This window comes from Choristoneura fumiferana, chromosome 12, assembly GCF_025370935.1.
Source record: "Choristoneura fumiferana chromosome 12, NRCan_CFum_1, whole genome shotgun sequence".
NCBI classification, from domain to species: Eukaryota; Metazoa; Arthropoda; class Insecta; order Lepidoptera; family Tortricidae; genus Choristoneura; species Choristoneura fumiferana.
Window position 1 is genome coordinate 11,889,364 of NC_133483.1, and position 22,022 is coordinate 11,911,385.

General features: G+C 35.4%; 1 protein-coding gene across 1 annotated transcript in view; it reads left to right on the forward strand.

The window, feature by feature from the left end:
* sif (guanine nucleotide exchange factor still life) overlaps window positions 1-22,022 on the forward strand; it is a 165,487-nt gene that overhangs the window by 52,908 nt on the left and 90,557 nt on the right. Inside the window, 2 exon segments of the mRNA XM_074095344.1 lie at window positions 2,740-2,940; window positions 9,008-9,140. Coding sequence (XP_073951445.1) covers window positions 2,740-2,940; window positions 9,008-9,140 — 334 coding nt within the window.

A 22,022-nucleotide genomic window follows, 5' to 3' on the forward strand; every position in this document is an offset into this window, starting at 1 on the left:
AAGGCGAATTTGACAATAAGTTAGTTCGAAATATTCTAAACTCGCATGGAATTGGGCAAAATGGATCAAGTGAGAGAGAAAATAGAACTCTGTAGAGACAGCGAGATCTATGATGTATGCACACGAAGCTATGCCTCAAGAAATAAGGGCTGAACTTATAAATACAGCGGCGTACATCCTTAATAGAACCGGTCCTACAAACTCCTCGTCAGATACCGGTCCTATAATAAAGCACCTCCGAATTATAGGTTGTACTGCGTACGTACATGTACCGAAGCAAAAGCGGAAGAAGCTTGATAAAAAAGCTATCAAAGGCAGACTCGTTGGTTATGACGAAGGTTGTAATCGCATTTGGATTACTGATGGAAAGAGAAACACACTCGTCCGTTCCCGTGATGTAATTTTTGATGAGAAGCCTCTTGCCGTCAATGATAATGCACCTGCATCTGAAGAAATCGCCACAGACACGAGGGAGTACATTATGCAAATGCCGTTGCAAAATAAAGTTGAAAGTAACAAGTCGGCTACATCAGAAATATGCGAAAATCCTGTCACGACTGAATCTGCAAGTTACGACAGATATTCCAACGATCGTGAACAAACTTTCGAGGGAGAATTAACAGAACAAGTTCCAACAGGAGACATTGTTCATAGTCCGCTGGAAGATCGCGAACATATAGATGATGGCGACGATCCTGAAGAGGAAGAATTTCATGATGCTGACCAGTCATTGCCTTAGCCATGAGCGACGCCACCGCCGCCGCGTTATAATTGGCGCGACCGTAGCAAAATTAAGCGACCTGAAAGATTTAATGAATCTGTTCTTGTTACAGAAACGTATCCATCAAATTTTTCAGATGCAATGAAGCGAGACGATAGTGAAGAATGTCATAAAGCTATGAACAGCGAAATGAAATCACTGAAAGAACTCGAAAGTTTTTACGCCTTGCATGTTACCAGAAGGTAGAAAAGCCCTCTACTGCAAATGGGTGCTGCGTATTAAAAAGAACCCAGATGGCTCCGTTGACAAGTATAAAGGCCGGCTTTTCGTAAAAGGGTTCAAACAAAGAAAAGGTCAAGACTATGATCAAACTTTTAGTCCGGTTTCCCGCCTAGCAACAATCAGAGCTGTACCGAGTGTCAGTGCACATTAAAGCTTACACCTTGTTCAGTTTGATGTCCGTACTGCGTTCCTGAGTGGAAATTGAAAAGAAGAAATTTACGTACAACCTGAAGGATATAATGATGGATCATCAAAAGTCTGGAAGCTCAATCGAAGCCTATACGGTCTAAAGCAAGCTCCAAGGTGTTGGAATTCATGCTTTGAAAATATTTTTATTAGATATGGACTTTAAGCAGTGTGAAGCCGACTGCTGCCTTAATACCATGCAAGTAAATGGCAAGAAGCTACTCATCACGCTGTACGTAGATGATGGATTAGTAGCTGCTACAGATGAAGACCTCGCCAATACGTTGCTTTATCACTTAAAGCAAAGACTGCAGATTACTACGAAGCCTGCGTCTCATTACTTAGGTTTGCAGATTGAAAGAGAAGAAGGTGGTTAAATTATAATAAACCAAGAAGCTTATGCAAAGATGAACAAGGAATACAACACCGATGGAAAAGGAACCTTCAAGTTCAGGGAAAGCTGAAACCGAGGAAGTGGTAGTTTTTCCATATCGAGAAGCTGTTGGCGCTCTAGCATATCTCATGGTAGGAACACGTCCGGACATAGCCTATGCTGTGGGAGTTGGCTCAAGAAAACTAGAATCCCCGTCCAAAGAGGATTGGCTTAAAGTGAAGCGTATTCTACGTTACATTAAAGGCACATGTTCTCATGGAATAAAATATAAAGCACGATGTTTACCCGGCATGCTAGAAGGATTTAGCTATGCAGACCATAGTGGAGACCGAGAAACTGCACGATCCACTACTGGAGTTGTCTGCCGTTATTCCGCTGTGCGGCTTGCCCACAATCCCGAGTTTCACAAGCGAACCAAGCACATCCGCATACGACACTTCTATGTAAGAGAACTGGTTTCTGAAGGCACTATAGAAGTTGAGAGAATCGGCACAGCATATCAGGTGGCACATGTTCTCACGAAGGCACTGCCTCGTCCAACGTTTTCGTCTCTATGTCATGCATTGAGACTAGTGGTTTTACACAAATGGAAATGGAAAATCCTTAAAAGAAGAAACATCCCTTACAGTGTACCTAACTATTTAAAATGCAAAGTGACCAATGTGCGCGACTATTTATTTTCTAAAGTGAGGGAAAGTATTGAAGTCTATGGTTGTTTTCTTACCAATTGTTTGTTATTAACTGTCGTGTTTGTCTTGTCACTTAAACCAAAATAAAAATCATTTTTCATATTTATTTTAAATTCCTTTGACTGGGTTTCTTTCACGCTATATCACAACATATCATAATATTTCATTAATATGTTTCAAAAGAGCAAGTGGCTCATCTAATAGTAAGTGAATACCATCACCCAACATCTGAAGATCTCAGATGCGTTTCCAAACTAGATGACTAACATAGAATATTTCATGTGCCGGTAATTTCACCAGTTATCTCACTCTCCGCGCCGAAACACAGCAGCGCCAGTACTACTGCTTGGCGGCAGGATTAGCGAATACTACGATGGAAACGATCCGGAAGTATTTTGCCTGATAATTATGTTCCATCTATGTCAGTTTAGTTCAAGTTAGTTCAATTAGTTCTTTCTTTTGTCCAGTTTTGTAAGTGCATCACGGTGCGCATCCTGCATCGGCGAATCGGCGCGTGCGGCGTGGTACCGGCACTCGGACGGGTGGCGGGGCGCCCCCCAACCTGGCCCGCGCCGCTCCCCCTGGGACTCCCTGCCAAGCTTGCGGCATGAAGGAAGCTTGAACGACTCCGGATATAGAAGCAATCGAGCAGATAGCTTTGAACAGAGGTAAGATTTTGTAGGTCATAGACATAGAAAGCAAGGTCGACGACCGGATGGCTAAGTGGTTAGAGAACCTGACTACGAAGTTTGAGGTCCTGGGTTCGAATCCCGGCCGGGGCAGATATTTGTGTGAATAACACGAATGTTTGTTCTCGGGTCTTGGATGTTTAATATGTATTTAAGTATGTATTTATCTATATAAGTATGTTTATCCGTTGCCTAGTATCCATAGTACAAGCTTTGCTTAGTTTGGGACTAGGTCAATTGGTGTCAAATGTCCCATGATATATATTTTTTTTTTTTTAAGGTTTTGTAATCGTAGGAATTTGGAAACTGAGACTCGGTATCAATCAACTATCGTGTTAAATGATTGACATAAAGTTCTATATTAATGGACATAAGCTCGTCAGTCGTGTAATATGATAATGAAGTCGTCTTCATAAGAAGTCGTGGTTTTCGTGTTTACTCGATGACTACATCTGTAGATGGGGTAGTTATGATGGAAGAAGGGTCAGTTACGCAGAGGGTTTTGTTTCGCCTATTTTTAAGGTTCCGTACCTCAAAAGGAGAAAACATAACCCTTATAGGATCACTTTGTTGTCCGTCTTTCTGTTCATCTGTCAAGGCCCTTTTCTTAGAAACGCGTGAAGGTATGAATCTGAAATTAATATCCAATACTCAGGTCTTAAAACAGAGAAAATCAAACTCCTAATCAACGCAATCAAAACATCCAGTCATTAAAAAAGATAGTCATTAAATAAGAGACGTTGTATAATTTGCTTAGAAGCAGGGCTGCTATCACTGGATATTCATAGATACCTACAAATTTTAAAACATCCGTACGTAAATAAAAAAAACATCCGTACAAATTTGTAGGTCTCTCTTAATCATAACATAATCATAACCTCAAGAACTTAGCCTCCCTCACCTTAGTAAATATGTATATCTACCGACGCCGTAACAATAACACAAAACACAAGGCCGTATCGTTATGGCTTATTACAAGCTTTTATTTAGTTTCACCTGTCCCGTTGTCGGTCTGTGTGTGTGTCTGTAATCAAATCTTGCAAGTTAAATTTGACCAGCTTCCAGTAGTCAAATTGACTTGAAATTTGGAATACGTATGTAAATCACCTGACAATACAATAATCTAGTAGTGACATCCTGGTAGTCCAGCCAGGATCGTCTCCGCAGGACAGAACTCTTCAACGGCTTATAGCATCAGCTTGAAATTTGGTGTGCAAATGTAGTTTGGGTGACAATGCAAGTACAGTCAACAAAAACTACATTCAGCAAAAAAACTTGTATTAAAATTGTTTTTTTTTATGGTTAGGTTATTTTATGTATAGCGTTATATAACTGGCAGTTAGCACAACCACAACTCGTACATACTTATTTGTGAATGTAACTCCTTGAGGGAAAGTTAGGGAAAACTGTGAAATGCGGGCGTGCGGTAAACACCATCAAGTAAACCGCAAAACTGGCGGAAAAATGGAACTTATACGACTTCTTTCACTTATGTAATGTAATAATGACATACCGACATCAACACTAGGTATATTACGTAGCATACGATCTCGAAAAACAGGGTCATAATTTACTTGGCGGAACTTTAACAAATTTTGGAGATGAGATGAGCGAACAACTCGTTGAACAAAGTCGTGATGTACCTACCTAAATATAAAGGCGATTAAAAAAATAATTCTGTAAGTTCTAAAAAGCACCATTGTAAATCTTTTTTCTACTTTTTTTAATTGTGGCTGACAAATGTTTTCGTACATTCGTTAATTTTCAAAATACCTACATTTTATTCGCGACACAGTTGATAGGTACTAGGTATTATGCTATGTAATAATAACGTCTCGTAATAGCGGTTTGACTGGCGTTGCTTATTACAGAGCGCACTAAGTTTCGTGTTTTCAGGCACGCAGTTCTTGTCAAATGCGCCTGGACGGACGGGCGGATACAGTGGCAAAATTGCCGTTCAGTTCTGTAAATTCTTTCGGTTGTGTCATTTGGGTGTTCAAGTGTTGCTTTCTGTTCTAAACAGTTAATAGATGATTAAAATTATGTGACTAGTATTAACATCCCGATTTTTTTTTTTTTTAAGTACATTTTAAATCATAGAATCGTATAATAAATACAATGTTCTGCAACACTAATCTAGCGATCTGGCTGAAAAAACTCGGATGATTAAAAAAATCTTGTAAATCTCGAAGTATAAGAACATAATTTACCTACTTCTCGCAACTTTTCAGAGTTTACAGAGCAAACTCTTGGTATGCTTACATATCATCGAAACGGCTACACGTGGGCGTAGCTGTACAAATAGTACATTAATGCCTAGCTTGCGAATCCGTTCTATACAACGAGTATGAAGCCAGCAATTGCTGGTGGCGGATAGTGTTTTTTTTTCAGAAATCAAAAAAAGATAGGCAACGAAAATGTAATTAAACTAGATTAATTTTCTAATTTAAGTACCCCTCGAAACTGACCTCAATTTTAAATTTATTTATTGACGTTACACGTTCTTCTTTAGGTCACCGACTTACATAATGCATATCACTACTGAATCGGTCCAGTAGTTTCCGAGTAAATCGGCTATAACTGATGGACAAACAGACACAAGAGTGATCCTATATGATTGGGGTAAGGGTTCCAATTTTTCTTATGTGGTGTGGAAACCTAGAAACGTTTCACTGATATAAAGATAATTTGTGTGCATTATACATAATATAATAAGAAGCCGTGGTGGCCTAGTGGTTTGACCTATCGCCTCTCAAGCAGAGGGTCGTGGGTTCAAACCCCGGCTCGCACCTCTGAGTTTTTCGAAATTCATGTGCGGAATTACATTTGAAATTTACCACGAGCTTTGCGGTGAAGGAAAACATCGTGAGGAAACCTACACAAATCTGCGAAGCAATTCAATGGTGTGTGTGAAGTTCCCAATCCGCACTGGGCCCGCGTGGGAACTATGGCCCAAGCCCTCTTGTTCTGAGAGGAGGCCTGTGCCCAGCAGTGGGACGTATATAGGCTGGGATGATGAACGGAACGTCTTGGAATAGCAAAAGACATAACAACTCACAATTCATTTTAATTAATTGACTATTCAAAAGAATGTAACAAATGAATAGAAAAAGTACCTAACGAAACGTACCTACGTGCCTAAATGAAAACTAAACGGTATTCAATATACTCGACCTACGAACACTACTACTATGGATATAATGGAGTCGGTCGATCATTCAATGAGAGCCCATCTCAACAACCGATGTGGATACGAAAGAGACGCCCGCTTTGTGTGGACCTTTATGATATACGAACCAATTTTGCCAACCATTGTCCTCAAAATCAGATCAATTTCTTGAAAGAGTTCATCTTCATTTGTTAACAAAGGGTAGGTATATACTTAACTGAAATCATTAAATGCACACTTCTGTGCAAACCGCGGTATAAATTGAATTCATTTTGTTTAATTTAAAGACTCCATTATATTACACAAAGAGTCGTAAAAGTGGCGTGGTTAAATCCGATAAGTCGAAATAAATTGATTAGTTAAAAAATAACACTTTGTAAAGCATCATTTTGATTTCAATATTACTGCGAAATATTAGGTCGATTTATCGTGTTTAACCACGCTATGTCGTAAATGACTTAATAAAAAAAGTAGCAAGAAAAGATTTTATTAATAATTTACATTCTTGTTCAGGACAAGTTTATAACTGACTGAGGCAAAGGCGCTTAAACCCACCATAAACAATGATTAATGCGTACAGTACAATGTAATCTAAGTACCCTTTCAGACACGTCAACGTGATTTCATTTGTTTAGAAAATTGAATAGAATACTCATTCGGAAACTATGGTGGTAGTTAAACCGAAAACTCGGATAAACCGTTAATTTATCTATCGCTCGCAGCCCGTCGTTAGCGGACAAATGTACTCTCCACTCTCGCCCCATTAGTTATTACTCGCTCTTATCTTTTGTGTGCGAGACTATGATAAATAAATTAATCCGATGGGTCTCCGCAGGACATTACTGATCATTAGGCTGTAACAAATTGTTGAACGTTTTAAACTTTCGTGATTTTCACTCATAGTCAAAATAGCACGAGTAGACTCACGGCCACTGCAATGTAGCCGCAACATCGAGGTAAATATTACTCGTGTGTGTTAGCGTGATAGGTCCCGTTGGTGGTATTTTGACTACAAATTGTTCACTTTCAAACTCTTTAAATAACTAAGCATACTTACATGTGGACGATTTCGCCTAGAAGTGTCATTCACTTTTCTCAAATGAGAAAATTTACGCTTTGATGTGAAAATGCCAATTTAGGTAATAAATTTTATATAGGGTAATTAAGGAAAATTGCACGCAAATACATCCAAGGAAACTATAAATTGAAAAATATTATATCAATGTCTAAAAGATAAATCTAAACTGCGTTCAATCGCTACACATTTTGGTGCGAGCTCATAAATGTTTCTTCACTTGGCTAGAACTGCTCTGATAAACTTTATCAACATCTTTATGTCATGTTATAACGGAAGAGAAGCGACATTTTCGCAGCCTGTTAGAAAAAAAATCCCCGTACGAATATACGAAGTTTACAAACTTTTCCGTTCAGTCATTCGATCCGCCCGGATCTACGCGTTACGAAATTACCTAATTCAAAATACGAAATTCGATCTACCTAGCTGAAACAGCACTTTTGGGGAAATAATGGTTTTCAAGTTCGTAACAAATTGTATGAAAAACTTATACAAAGTAAGGTATAATTTTCTCATCGCTTATGATCGACATGGCCCGCCAGAAGCCTTGTAATTTTTAATAATATTTCATGTTTTTTGTTGTTTTATATTTTGACTTGCAAAGGAATTTTACATACCTACACGCCCAATAACAGTTCAGTACCTATTACAGTGCAACCTTAATAATAACGAACCTCGATATAACGACTTCCTCGATTTAACAAATTTTTGTTAATACCCTTGAATTGTCCATAAGAGTCAATGTAAAATACAACTTTACATTATGTTTTTTTTTTACGATCAACCTCTTTATAACGAATGTTCAAGCGTCAAAAAAATGTCAATACCTTTAATTAACGAATTTTGTCAACTCTAAACCGCTTTTTAACGTTTTTTACGAGCAACCTCTTGATAACCACCAAAAAAAAGTTTAAATACCTCTAATTAACAAATTTTAGACCAACCTTACCTCAATATAACAAACCTCAGTTTAACAAATTACTTGATATAACGAATATATACTTGTTCCCTTCCGATTTTTTATATCGAGGTTGCACTGTAGGTAAGTAAAACGATGTACAAAAATTAATTTCTTAGCAAAGACTTACAGCTCAGTTTTAGTAGTCTGAAGAGCATGTTCTTTAGTTTCAGTTTAGTTAATCAAATAATCTTAACTTACCCGTCCTAAAGCCAGACGCCAGAACGTCACTGTTGGAACTTTCATTCAGAATGGTTTTATTCACTCAAACCAATTTCTAGATAGTGCAAACACAGAACTCGGAAAATATATTCCTTTGGGAATTAAAATCACGAGGTGTAATGTTCGCAAAAGCTTTTTACAGTGATTAAAACCCTGCAAGTTGAGAACAGGATCGTATAACCTGTGGTATAACGTTTATATAATATTTTTACTTAACGACACTAAAGTGACATATTTAAACATCAAGTTTGGGACCTAGTACCTAATATCATAGGTCTTAAGGCCTTTTTTCTTCTTTATCGATAAGTGCTCTGAATGAACAAAACTACCTTATCCATTATGCATTTTACCCTAGAAATAAATTTGCAACGGTCATAAAACAGAGCAAATGACTATCCCTATATGTACATACTTTATTTCATTTACACGAATTGATATTGTCCAGACCGTCCTTTAAAATAAATGGCAATCTTCACAAACATCATAAATAATTAATTGATGTTTTACCTCATAACCTTACCTGGGTTTAATATTTTAATTTCTATAGATTTCCATTCTCCAAAATGAAAATGGAGCTCGCAATTATCTTTTTTCCACATTATAGGTTTTCTTTTACTTCTAGGGGCGTGTTCGATCGTCAAGACAGCGTGCGCTCCGAATACACAAGCGACCGCGAGTCTTCTCGTTATGGGATCGTGCAGCAGGCCTCCATCGATAGCACCGACTCCAGGATCTGCTATCTGACGTCTAGTGAGGTAAGCATTTGTATACATGTATGTTAATACTTAGCTGCTGGCACGGTTTGTACTAGTAATGAAAAATTTGAGACCAAATTTTCTGGAGGATATTTTTTTCCCAACTTTGCTTCATACCTTTTCTTTCCTTTAAACCTTGTTCTAATAGTTCTGAATACAATATAAAAGGAATTAACAAACAAGTCGTTCTAAAGTGATGCATGTTTAGGATCGCTTCAGTAGCTTCAAAAACTATCCTTAAATGCAAACAAACAAATGGACGCACAAACTCACCTCTTTATTTTTTAGAGAAGCATAAATTATGGAGACGATTACGTCATTTGGCTATAAATAACGAGTCGGATATAATTAAGTCTTCGTGCTCGGTACTTGTCAACGGGCTATTCACATTATTATTTGATTTCCTTTTTTATTGTACACTTGATAAGTATATTATTATCAAATTACCTAATGGCAAGAATAATAAAACCTGCTCCAACGTTAAATAATTTTCCGTGAAGAAGGATAGGCCCACTTGTAAGGAATGTCGGATAATATTAAACTCCCAAGTCGGGGAAATTGAACTTGAGAAAAATATTTGAGGAATTGGCTCTGAAAGATATCACGATATAAACATAATAGATTGCTGAGGTATATAACGAATTCCGAAGAGCTCGCGTGTAAAGAAATGGTAAGTAATCTTTTATGCAAAGGTCTCTGATTTACTGAGGACCCATTCTAAGTTGGTTTTGTGATTGTATGAACCATATCTTCCAGACCTTTATGCAGACCAAGAGGCGCCTTTTTAGAACATTGGCGTAATAGTAGGAGCTTTGATAAGCACGTGGGTCCATAAAAAAATAATAAAAATTCCTCCCTTATCATTATCACCATATCATGCCTTTATTTTAAATGCGTGGAACTATTTCGGTATACGATAAACGAGTAACAATATTACGAGAACTATATGAGATTTTTAAATAAGAATGTCAAAAAAAGATTTTTCACCTCAAACAGGCAGGTTTTGCTATGAAAAATCAGTGAGCAAAATCGCATTTTGCTCACTCCGTGAGACAAAGTAACTTTTTAATTATTTTTTTTAAATGATGAGTACCTACAGTGTTTTGTCTACTCAACTCACTGAATTCCAAATATTTGAACCAAAGAGGATTTGAACTATACTTTGATCTGTCATTTCACTTCAACACGAAAAAAGCGAGAGATAAGATCAAATGTGATGATTACAATCTTAAATTCAATTTTTGGTATCCTACTAATATATATAAATGTGAAAGTTTGTGAGTGAGTGAGTGAGTGTGTGAGTGAGTATGTTTGTTACTTTTTCACGCTTAAACGGCTGGACGGATTTGGATGAAAATTTGGCGGAAAGTTAGTTTATAACCTGGATTAAAAACATAGGATACTTTTTATCCCGATATTCCCACGGGATAGGGATAAAATCTCGAAATAACAACCGCTAGGCTTAGAGTCATGAAATTTGGTATGTAGGTAGTTGGACGTCTGGAATAAACATAGGTGACTTTTTGACCCGATATTCCCACGGGATACCTAGGGATAAAATCTTTAAATAACAACCGCTGGCTTTGAGCCATGAAATTTAGTATGTAGTAGCTGACTTCTGAATAAACACATAGGCTACTTTTTATTCCGATATTCCTACGAGATAGGGATAAAATCTCGAAATAATAACCGCTGGGCTTAGAGTCATGAAATTTGGTATGTAGGTAACTGGACATCTGGAATAACACTTAAGTGAGTTTTTGACCCGATATTCCCACGGGATAACTAGGGATAAAATCTCGAAATAACAACCACTGGGCTTAGAGCCATGAGATTTGGTATGTAGGTAGCTGGACCTCTGGAATAACACATAGGCTACTTTTTATTCCGATATTCCCACGGGATAGGGATAAAATCTCGAAATAACAACCACTGGGCTTAGAGGCATGAAATTTGTTATGTAGGTAACTGGACATCTGGAATAACACTTAAGTGAGTTTTGACCCGATATTCCCACGGGATAACTAGGGATAAAATCTCGAAATAACAACCACTGGGCTTAGAGCCATGAAATTTGGTATGTAGGTAGCTGGACCTCTGGAATAACACATAGGCTACTTTTTATTCCGATATTCCCACGGGATAGGGATAAAATCTCGAAATAACAACCACTGGGCTTAGAGGCATGAAATTTGTTATGTAGGTAGCCTGACGTCTGGAATAACACATACGCTACTTTTTATCCCGATATTTCCACGGGATAGTTTTGTAACTAAGGGACCCCATACATCCGTGTATTATTGTTATTATTATTTTGTATTTTTTTAATTGTATACTTACTGTAGTTTTTAGTATTTTTTTGTACTTATTTTATTTTGAAAAAATGACTTTCTGCCAAGCTTCTTGCGGCGCATTCTTCTTGGCAATGATGGTCTTTACGAAAGTGCTGGTATTTAAAAAAATGACGTGTAAAAGTGCCCATTGCGGCCTATTTACTGAATAAATGATATAAATTTGAATTTGGATAGGGTTTTTTTTTTAAATTTTAGCACTGGGTTTAGAGTCTTGAATTTTGTACAGTTATTCACAACACAACTCAATGAAGACACGATATAAATTTTGGAAATTTCCAGGGAATTTTGTAAAATCCCGAAAATTTCAATTGCAACTACCAGACCGAATAGTTTACGCGTGCGAAGCCGCGGGTAAAAGCTAGTTAAAAATATATCGATAGCTAATAAATTACATGACAACGAAATATTTCCAAAATGTAATTTTTCCCGATCTTTTAATAAAGTATGCAACCTCGTTGCACGAAAGCCGCTTCTCTTGTTTTTATTTTATAAAAGAATTCCGTATACTGCCTCTACAGTTGAAATAAATATTTGTTAAATTGAATGAATTTTTAACAAATCTATTTATTTTGAACATGAAACATGTCAAGCTAAACTCGATTTAAGACGTGAGTTATCCGGGTCAATATATTTAAAAAATTTATTTATGTTTATGTAATATATAATTTAATTTGTAAATCTTAATAAAATTCATTTTTAAAGGTTTAATAACATTTATAAAAATTAGTACAAGAAGTTCTTACAATGCATGTTATGAGTATGAGATTTGTATTGTATCTACTGGATACTTTTTATGGTTTTAAATGTGATTATTATATTTGTTTCTTAATAATCGGATTCTATGTAAAAAAATGTGTTTGTTTTGTAAACAGGCAGGTATATGTGGTTTTATTCTTATGTTACATTTAAATTATGTTCTCGTTGCTGAGGTGAAAAATTGAATGTGTCACACGAGACCAAAGTTTTTTTGCATCTCGTGTATTTGAATCCCTTGCTGCTCTCAGGATTCTAACCTAGAATCACTCGCTGACGCTCGTGATTCAATTATAGACTCCTTCGCTTACTCGGGATTCAAAATCAACACTCGCAAGAAAAAACAACTTTGCTCTCTTGTTGCACAAATAACTATTTCAATACAGTTGCTCAAAAAGTTCCCTTTTTGGCTGTTTAGCGTGTGCAAAGTTCGTTTTTGCGCACTGGTTCTTTTTACTTTTCCAATTTTTTTAAATTTGTGCTTGTTCCAATTCATGATTACCTACTTACCGAAGAAGTTATAATGTTAAATAGTTTGTACCAAGACGTCATAAAACTTAAAACCTATTACCTATTAATGCAAAAATATGACAATATACATATTTTATATTTTATTACTTGCCTCTTCAATATTATAAGTATACAATACAATACAACTACTCTTTATTGTACAGCAGAAATAAGCGAGTAGTATTATTATTATTTTCTAATTATAATTTTGAAAAACAGTTCTTAATAGGTGTCCGAATACAACGGAACAGCTGCCGAAACGCCCGTCAAAGTGGAGGCGTTTTTCCTACTGCAAGCATGTTTATTAAGTTTCTAAAGGCAACAGCAGTTTTTATTTTTATACAATTTAAATATTTTTATACACAAATAATCGAACACAGTGATACTAGGGTAATAATGGTAAACTATTATATTACTAGCTTTTGCCCGCGACTTCGTCCGCGTGGAATAGTAACTTTGGAAAGTATTTAATTTATTTAGGGTACCTATTCTGCCAATAATAACACATAGAAACTTCTACGGTTTACTGAAAATAACCTATTATAATACATTGCTTTATATCTAAACTAATTTTTTTTGTTCTTCCATTCTTTGGTAAAACATAAGTATTCTATCCTGCCAACACAAAAGGACTAATTCTTCATAGTGAGCTCTTGACATCTTACGTCCTGTATTGTAAGTTAGGAGGGTAGGATTATAATTAAGACGGCATTCTTACTAAGCATTGCTACACATATTTCTATATTTATAGTAAATTTGTTTGGAATTCCTTACGAACTTTCATCCCCATATTTTCAAGTAGGTATGAAAAATGACGAAATTTGAAAAGAGCCGGAACAAATGTTTTTTAGGGTTCCGTACCTCAAAAGGAAAAAAATGGAACTCTTATAGGATGACTTTGCTGTCCGTCCGTCCGTCTGTCTGTCCAGACCCTTTATCCCGTAAACGTGCGGAGTATTTATCGAGTTGAAATTAAAACCCTAAACTCAAAAAAAGTTATAGGGTACTTTCGGCTGTCCTAGAAACTTGAAATTTTGTATAAAGGAAGCTCTTATAGCAAATTTTATTCCCTTTATAGCAAAATAAGTAAGAAAAATCTGAAAATCATAATTTTTCATGTTTGACTGTCTATGTTAATAAGCCATGTAAAATGACCCCACATTGCGTACATTTTGCTTATGAGCTTGGCTCTGCTAACACTTGATATTCATAAATATCCATGCACGGAACCCTTGACGCGCGAGTTCGAGTCGATTTTAACCGGTTTTAAGAAGAAGAAGAATTTAAAAAAACAATTATTTATCTCTTATCACGTGCCCAAATACCAAGTTTCATAAAGAAACATCGATTTATCTTCGATAATGACGACCTTCCATATGAGCTTTCATCCCCTATTTCATCCCCTCACAGATGGAATTTTCAAAAAAACTAAAACACATACCGACTTATTTCTTATTAAGTGCCTAAATGCCAAGTTTCATGGTTTTATTTCCAACAGCGACGAACTTCCACCATATAAACTTTCACCCCCTATTTCAACCCCTTAAAGCCTTTTTTTCGCGATAAAAGATAGCCTATGTTCTTTCCCATGGTCTATTCTATCTCTGTACCAAATTTCATCCAAATCGGTTCAGCGTTTTTGCGTGAAAGAGTAACAGACAGACAGACAGACAGACAGAGTTACTTTCGCATTTATAATATTAGTATGGATAGTATGGATTATAAAATGGTTTCTTTCTTATAAAATATGTATTTGAAAAAAAAAACTTTCATTGAGTTTGCTGAAGAGCAAAATCCTTGCCTTATAAATTACGAATGCAAGTTTAAAAGCAAAAAAAAGCCTTTAATTTGTCTATAAATTTCACTGCTAAAATTCAAACTTACTTTGTTTAGCTGTCTTTTGTAAAGTTTAAAGTTTTCAAAAAGCTTGTGTAAAATGTGTGAATCTGAGTTTGAAATGGATTGAACACCGCCAGACATAATAATATATGTGAGAAGGCCGCAATTTTGAGTGCTTTATCGGAAAAACTTAAACATAAATATCATTGCTGTTTATGAATATTTTGTGAACTGGAAAACGGAACATAAAGCGAAGTCGTTCTCAGAAAAAGATGTTATGGCCTTTTTTCTTGAACTTTCTTAGAAATATCGGGCTTCTACCTTGTGGTCGAAGTATTTAATGCTAATAGTAGCTAAGATGAAAACAAAAAATGATTTAACATTAAGAATTACTTAAAATTGACTGTCTTTTTATTCTTTTCAGCATCTCTTTTTTTTCGCTACTGTGTTAAAAAACGTCATTCGATACACGCGCGGAAATGTCATTCTTGTCAAGCAAAGAGTTAAAATGTCAAAAATAAAAAATATCGACTTATACGTAGAAAAATGTGTAAGTATACAAAACCAAGTTATGAATTTGCAAAATTAATTGTAATTATTATAAACTGTAATAATTACCTCTGATTTTAATGATTTCCACCTTTCATTTGTCGCAGTGGCTGAACGCGTCGAACCTTTGCCTGATAATTTTAGTTAACCTAATTAAAAACAAGTTTTAAAAAGTTAGTAGGTACGTCATTTCAGACTAAGGAGGTTTCAAGTCAGCCAACGTTTTATTTACATCTTTAAAACTTAGCTATAACAATATAATACAATACAATAACTCTTTATTGCACACCAACACGGTAAGCAGTACAGAATACACAGGTATATACATAAAGATTTTCTAAGGTAAGCAATAGGCGGCCTTATCGCTTCAGAGCGATCTCTTCCAGGCAACCTTTACAATGGACAGATGTAAGGAATAAATTTTAGCAGCATTTTTTTTTAAATAACCTAATTTTACACCATAAAAATTTGCCACGCTTCATGAAACATCGTTATTTTTATATTTTAAATTTATATTAAAATGTTTTACAATAATTTTAGTACTTAAATATTTTTTAGCATGTTGGAATAATCTGGCCGTAAGATCATTCGAATTCTAAACTAAACAAACACGGTTCTTAGTATTATCTATGGTAGACGACTCGAAAAAAAAGTTCATATCGTTTTCCTGACGCTAATATTATTTAAAACGAGAATGAGCGAAAATCGTTTTTCGAATTTTGTAGTCGCCCTCTGTTGTATTGGCGGGTAGCCATATTTTATTCAGTTGTTTTCTTAGGGTCTTTCATTTGCTGAGCTGTGAAGTGTTTGGACACAAAATATTTTATTTTTTATTTTTTCCTCGCAATGTGATGAAAATCATTGTGTGTATCACGGGCCATAACGGGATTACAAACTCGGGTCAATAAAAGCCCTCCGCCTCCGGCGTTATTCTCGTTAGTAATCCCCTTCTTACGCCCCTTAATACACAATGTACTATTTCTACTCCTGTACTTTTATTTGGCAATTAAAGGTACACGAACACGAATCTAATGATAAACATAATATATCCAGGAAAAAGTCTATGACTCTATGGCTCATAAAATCACACTTATGGATGCTTTTTAATTGCTTTGAAATTCATAATAATACAGTTAAATGACCTTTCTTTGACAGTTAACTTTTTAAATGTAGGATTCCTTACCTCTATTTTGAATAAATACAGTATTACCAACATTACATTGAAATTATATCACAACATTTTTATTCAGTTACTAATCAATAATTATCGAAAATACAAACTGAGACATGGATGCACAGAAAAACCAGAAAAATAATACCAGCGCTGGGAATCTAACCCAGGTCCTCAGCAATCCGTGCTGCGTGCTATAACCCCTACACCACCGCTGGACAGGAATCTAGAAACGAATTTTTCTTATGCATACATACTCGTATCTCAGGTTGCTTTTTTATCTACTGCTCTACTTAAGCAGCAGCACTGCAGCAGTGTCTCAGTTTGTATTTTCGATATGGTTTCACGGGATACCCGTAAAAGTAACAAATTTGAAGATGAAATAAAAAATACAAAGACTCCAAAAACCAATCGTAATCAATAATTGTTCAAAAATATAATTTTGTATCCATATTTTGTATATAATATTATATTTTCCTAGGTACCTATGTTTAATCCTAAATTGAGCATTTTCCATTAATTTCAATTGTTGTTTGTCATAAAAGTATTAGAAGTGATCGCACCAATGGCAAGTTAGTGCGAATAAAAAAAAACTAACCATAAACAAAATCATTATGTCAAGTTTCATTCCCGGAATTGGCGGGAAACGTAATTCGCTTCATTCATTCATATTTCATTTCATACTGTGTTGAATGGTCAGATGTGTGTAGAAATGGAAGTCTTTAGCCTGATAATGATGATTTAAAACTAGTCGTAGAAAAAGTATTGTATTGCATAACTTTGGTCTTAAAACACTCGTGGCGTCTTTAATAGCGATATTCGCATGCGGCTCATATCGCTACCCACGCCAAACTCGCGTTTTAAGACCTCACTTAGACAAACCACTATATTATTGGATTTTTTAATGAAACTATATTTAGTTACTTTGACACAATACGCACTGGGCCCGCGCGGGAACTACGGCCCAAGCCCTCTTGTTCTGAGAGGAGGCCTGTGCCCAGCAGTGGGACGCATATAGGCTGGGATGATGATGATGATGATGATGACACAATACTCGTAATTAGGTACACTTTGAACATCAGTCAATGTATGGAAACATTGTTGACCACAATAAAAAATCCTGAAAATATGGACGGGTTGGTCAATTAACTTAACTCAACCATCTACTAAAATATTTCGGAATATTTTACGTTGTAATTATATTGAAAGTTGCAACGCCTAAGCGTCGGTAGCTAATCATTACCTTCTAATGGAATCTCACTTTGCTTCTAATCTTCACCAGCTTTAGAGTAAATTATATCGATAAAATTTAGGATCTAACCACCTGTTTTAATATTGTTTCAACACGAAACTACTATGCTATTTAATCTCCCTACCTCAAACTTTACCTTAATCAAAGTTATTTAATACATTTGGTACATTCTTCGAGGCTAGCAATTTCCAGTGCTGATCGAAATAATTTAAATCAACCGTATCGTATGACTTAAGTTCTTATTTCGTCCAAGGCAAACCTTAACTTATTGTAATAATATCAAATATCATACAATTTTCGTAAACCTAATCTAGTTGCTCATTTAACTATTATATTGAAAGGGCACGCTAATACGACATGATAAGCTGTTCTCAATTATATCTGATTTACCAATCCTCTTTGCTACTATAATTGCTTTGCAAATCCAGGTGGTTATTATGATAATTCATCGCGCAATTGTTTCTTAGGTCTGCCCACATTTTATTTGTCGCTAGATTTTCACGTAGATAATTATTTATAGCCATGAAGTAAAATAGCAACTATACCTTGTTGTTTAAATCAATAAGGAAGCATGTCAACAAGTTAATTCTATTTTGGCCTGTATTATATAGGCCTGTATCCAAATTATGTCAGTTTGGCAAACTGCTTGAAAAAATTGACACTGATCAATTAGCTAGCGTAGTACGGCATCACATTGTGCCCAATCAACACGGTTTTTATAAAGGTCGCTCAGTTGATACCAATTTATTGAATTTTACCAGCTTTGTACTGAAAGCTATGGATGACGGTTTCTCTGTGGACGCTGTGTATACAGATTTCGCGAAAGCTTTTGATAAAATTTGTCATCATACCTTATTAACCAAGCTTTGGGAACTCGGTATACACGGGGATTTGTTTCGCTGGGTAAAATCGTATGTGGAAAATCGTACACAATCAGTAGTGGTCGCGGGTTTTACTTCTGTTAGTAAAAAAATTAGATCTGGTGTCCCTCAGGGGTCTCATTTGGGCTCATTATTATTTACATTGTACGTAAACGATATCGTAAAATCATTTTCCCACTCTAATGTACTTCTTTACGCAGATGATGCAAAAATCTACAGGGTTATTCGTTGTTATGCTGATTGTGAATTATTACAGTGATCTTGACAATTTTGAAATCTTTTGTAGAGAGAACAATCTATTTTTAAATGCAGATAAATGTAACATAATAACTTTTTCAAGGAAAAAAAATTGCTTCTCTTCAGCTACAAGTTATGCAATAAGGATTTGACAAGAGTGAAGGAGATCCGTGATCTAGGTATAGTTATGGACGATAAATTGTCATTTGTGCCACATCTTGATCACATTTTAGGTAAATCTTTTAGGCAATAAGCATAATTTTGCGAGTTAGTAAACCCTTTAGAAACCCGTTGACGCTCAAAATACTATATAATAGTTATGTACGTAGTCGGCTTGAGTTCGCATGCTCCGTATGGAAACCTTATTATTATGTGCATATAAATAGGATTGAAAAACTTCAAAAAATATTTGTAAAATACCTTGATTTTAAAAGTGGTAAGGTATATAAAGATTACACAGAATCTTTAAATCGGCATAAATTACAATCCCTTGAATGTCGGAGAGACTGTATTGACTCTGTTCTATTGTAAAAAATTATGAACAATCTTCTCGATGCCCCTAGCCTACTTCAAGATATTCAAATCAAAATACCACGTACGAGACAACGCCAATGTCGTGATAAGCATCTATTTTCTATCCCAATTAGTAACATGCTATGCAAAGAATATGTTTGTGAAGCGCGTCTGTGCACTTTATAATAAAAATAATAAATTGGTTGATATAGATATATTTAACTGTTCATCAAACTCAATAAAAAGTGTATTTAGAAAGTAGTTATATTATGTAACGGCAACTGTAACTAAATTCAACAGCAGTATTATGTGTATTATAACTAACAGGTTATAATGCTCCGCAATTCGTGGTCTATAACATATACCTGGTTTTTTTTTTGGAAACTATAGGTCTACATATTTACTAAGTTAACCTGTAATGAATATATGTATATGACTGTTTGATTCACAATAAATAAATAAATAAAATAAAATAAAATAAAATAAATACATTTTTAATTGTAATAATACAGGGTGAAACTTTAAACGTGAACAAAAAATAGTGTTCATACTCAGTTAATGCTGTACAATATAATGCATTGACCCATTTGTTGAAATTTGTTGAATCAAATTTCAGGTTTCCATACATTGACTTCGTAATTTAATTTGAACAATTTATAGAAATCGCAATTTTTTTTCAGAATATTTTCAAAAAATGGTAACTCATTTGTTCAAAATAGTCTGAAAAATTTATATGCATTATATTGTCCAACATTAACTGAGCATAAAATACTAATTTTTGTTCACGTTCAAAGTTTCACCCTGTATACTTGAATTGTAAATAAAAAATGTTTGTCCGCAAATAAAACGTTTGTTCTTGCACTATTGTGTTTCGGCGTGGAGAGTAAGACAGCCGGTGAAATTACTGGCACTTGAGGTATCACATCTTAAGCCTTTAGGTTGGCAACGAATCTGCAATGCCCCTGGTGTTGCAGATGTTTATGGGCGGTGGTGATCTCTTACCATTAGGAGACCCACTTGCTCGTTTGCCATCCAGTCGAATAAAAAAAAACGCTACGTCTCAACGAGCTAAAATAATATTAATACAAGCAAGCCAAGGTTGCCCCGCGTTATTCAGAGGGAGGATTGCGGAGATGGTTGGCTCGGTTCGCGGAATAGCGAAGGCTGCCGGGTGTCGGACGGGCTCGGCGGCCGGCCGAGTCTGCGCGCCGCGGCCGACGTGCGGCCCTGCGCTTCAGGCACTCCAATTGTGTCCTGAACGTAGCATCAAAAATAATATTTTGAGGTTAGCTACACTTGTAAAGTGCAACACAATGGACGAGCCCTATCAACGGCCTCCAAAGCTCACACGCGCCTCCATATAGACCGAATCGAATGTCGCGCAAAAGAATTTTAAACCGTAAACTCAGACGTTTTGTTTGTGTCAATACCAAGCTTTTGCTGTCAAGTGCACGGACAAAGAAAATTGGCATCGTGTTCTCTACGCTACGCACTGTTACTGAAATTTCATTCTTGTGATTTTAACAATAATCTTAATAGACTGTTTGAACTGTTGTGAAGTTAACTTTTTATAACATATCTCGTGGCGGAGTGAAGTCAATTTAGCGGCCTATAACGAGTGAAATTTGTTGTGTATCGTCCTTGTTTCCAATACAATATAAATAAATAAGAAGTTGAAGTAATTAGCAAATTTTATATTAGAGTTCCTGCTTGTATATCGCTTCATCCACCTGTGATAATTCGTCCTTGTTGAGGTTGATCTTTGCGTACCTATAACTAATGCCAATGTTTGTCAAATAGTTGAAAACTACTAGTTAATACTCCTAGAGTGTTCAGTGTTATTCTATGCTAATTATATTTACTAATTGTTAGAATCTGATTCAATATTTAATTAGAAAGTTTTGAAATTTACTATACTGTTAAAAATGCGTAGATATGTTGTTGTTCGACTAGTTTGTACTACTGAGAACTGAGCCACGCGCTGTAGGTATTATGTTTCTATGGTAACTGCATGGGGGCCGCCAAATCAAAGAATGCCCTGTTTATCAAGGTAATGTTATGAAAAATTTATATCACTCATGTTCATGATCAATACTTCCTGGATCCGCTTTATATTATGCTTTCTGAGAATATTTATATCTTTATATTCAGTATACTATCTTATATATCTCATAGTTCAAAGACTTTTAAGATTATTTTATTAAAGCAACCCTTAAATAACACCCTTTTACCGTGGGTGTTGGTTATAAACCCGTGCCTAATGGATTATATGCCTGATGAAGCATGCGTCTTCTGCCCAAACATCCTTATATATATATATATCATTATAATCAAGCTATATATTAGTAGCTTATACTGTGAGTTAAGTATACGCTCATAGAATCTAATTGTAATCTATCGCAAGTTAGACAATATTAAATTAATTATTATTGATTAGAATATTAAATTCAAAAGACACTAATAAATAAACACCTCATTTTTAGATCGCATAATAAAATTAAGGTAAGAAACCACTTTTAACCCTTAAAGTTACGTTAATTAGTAAATCAATGCCTAGTTACAATTTTGCATGCAGTTTCATTTTGTCTTATTGATGTAGATATATTTCATTTTTAACTGACTTCAAAAAAGGAGGAGGTTCTATGTTCCAATTTCTGTATTTTTTTATGTATTTTCACTGATTACTTAGTCAATTGTGGACCGATTTTCAAAATTATTTTTTTATTCGAAAGGGTAATTTTCTGAGGTGGTTTCATTGTCACCAAATCCAAATCTGATGATGGGTGCCTAGGGAAATCGAGGGCAAACCTAAAATTTTATAGG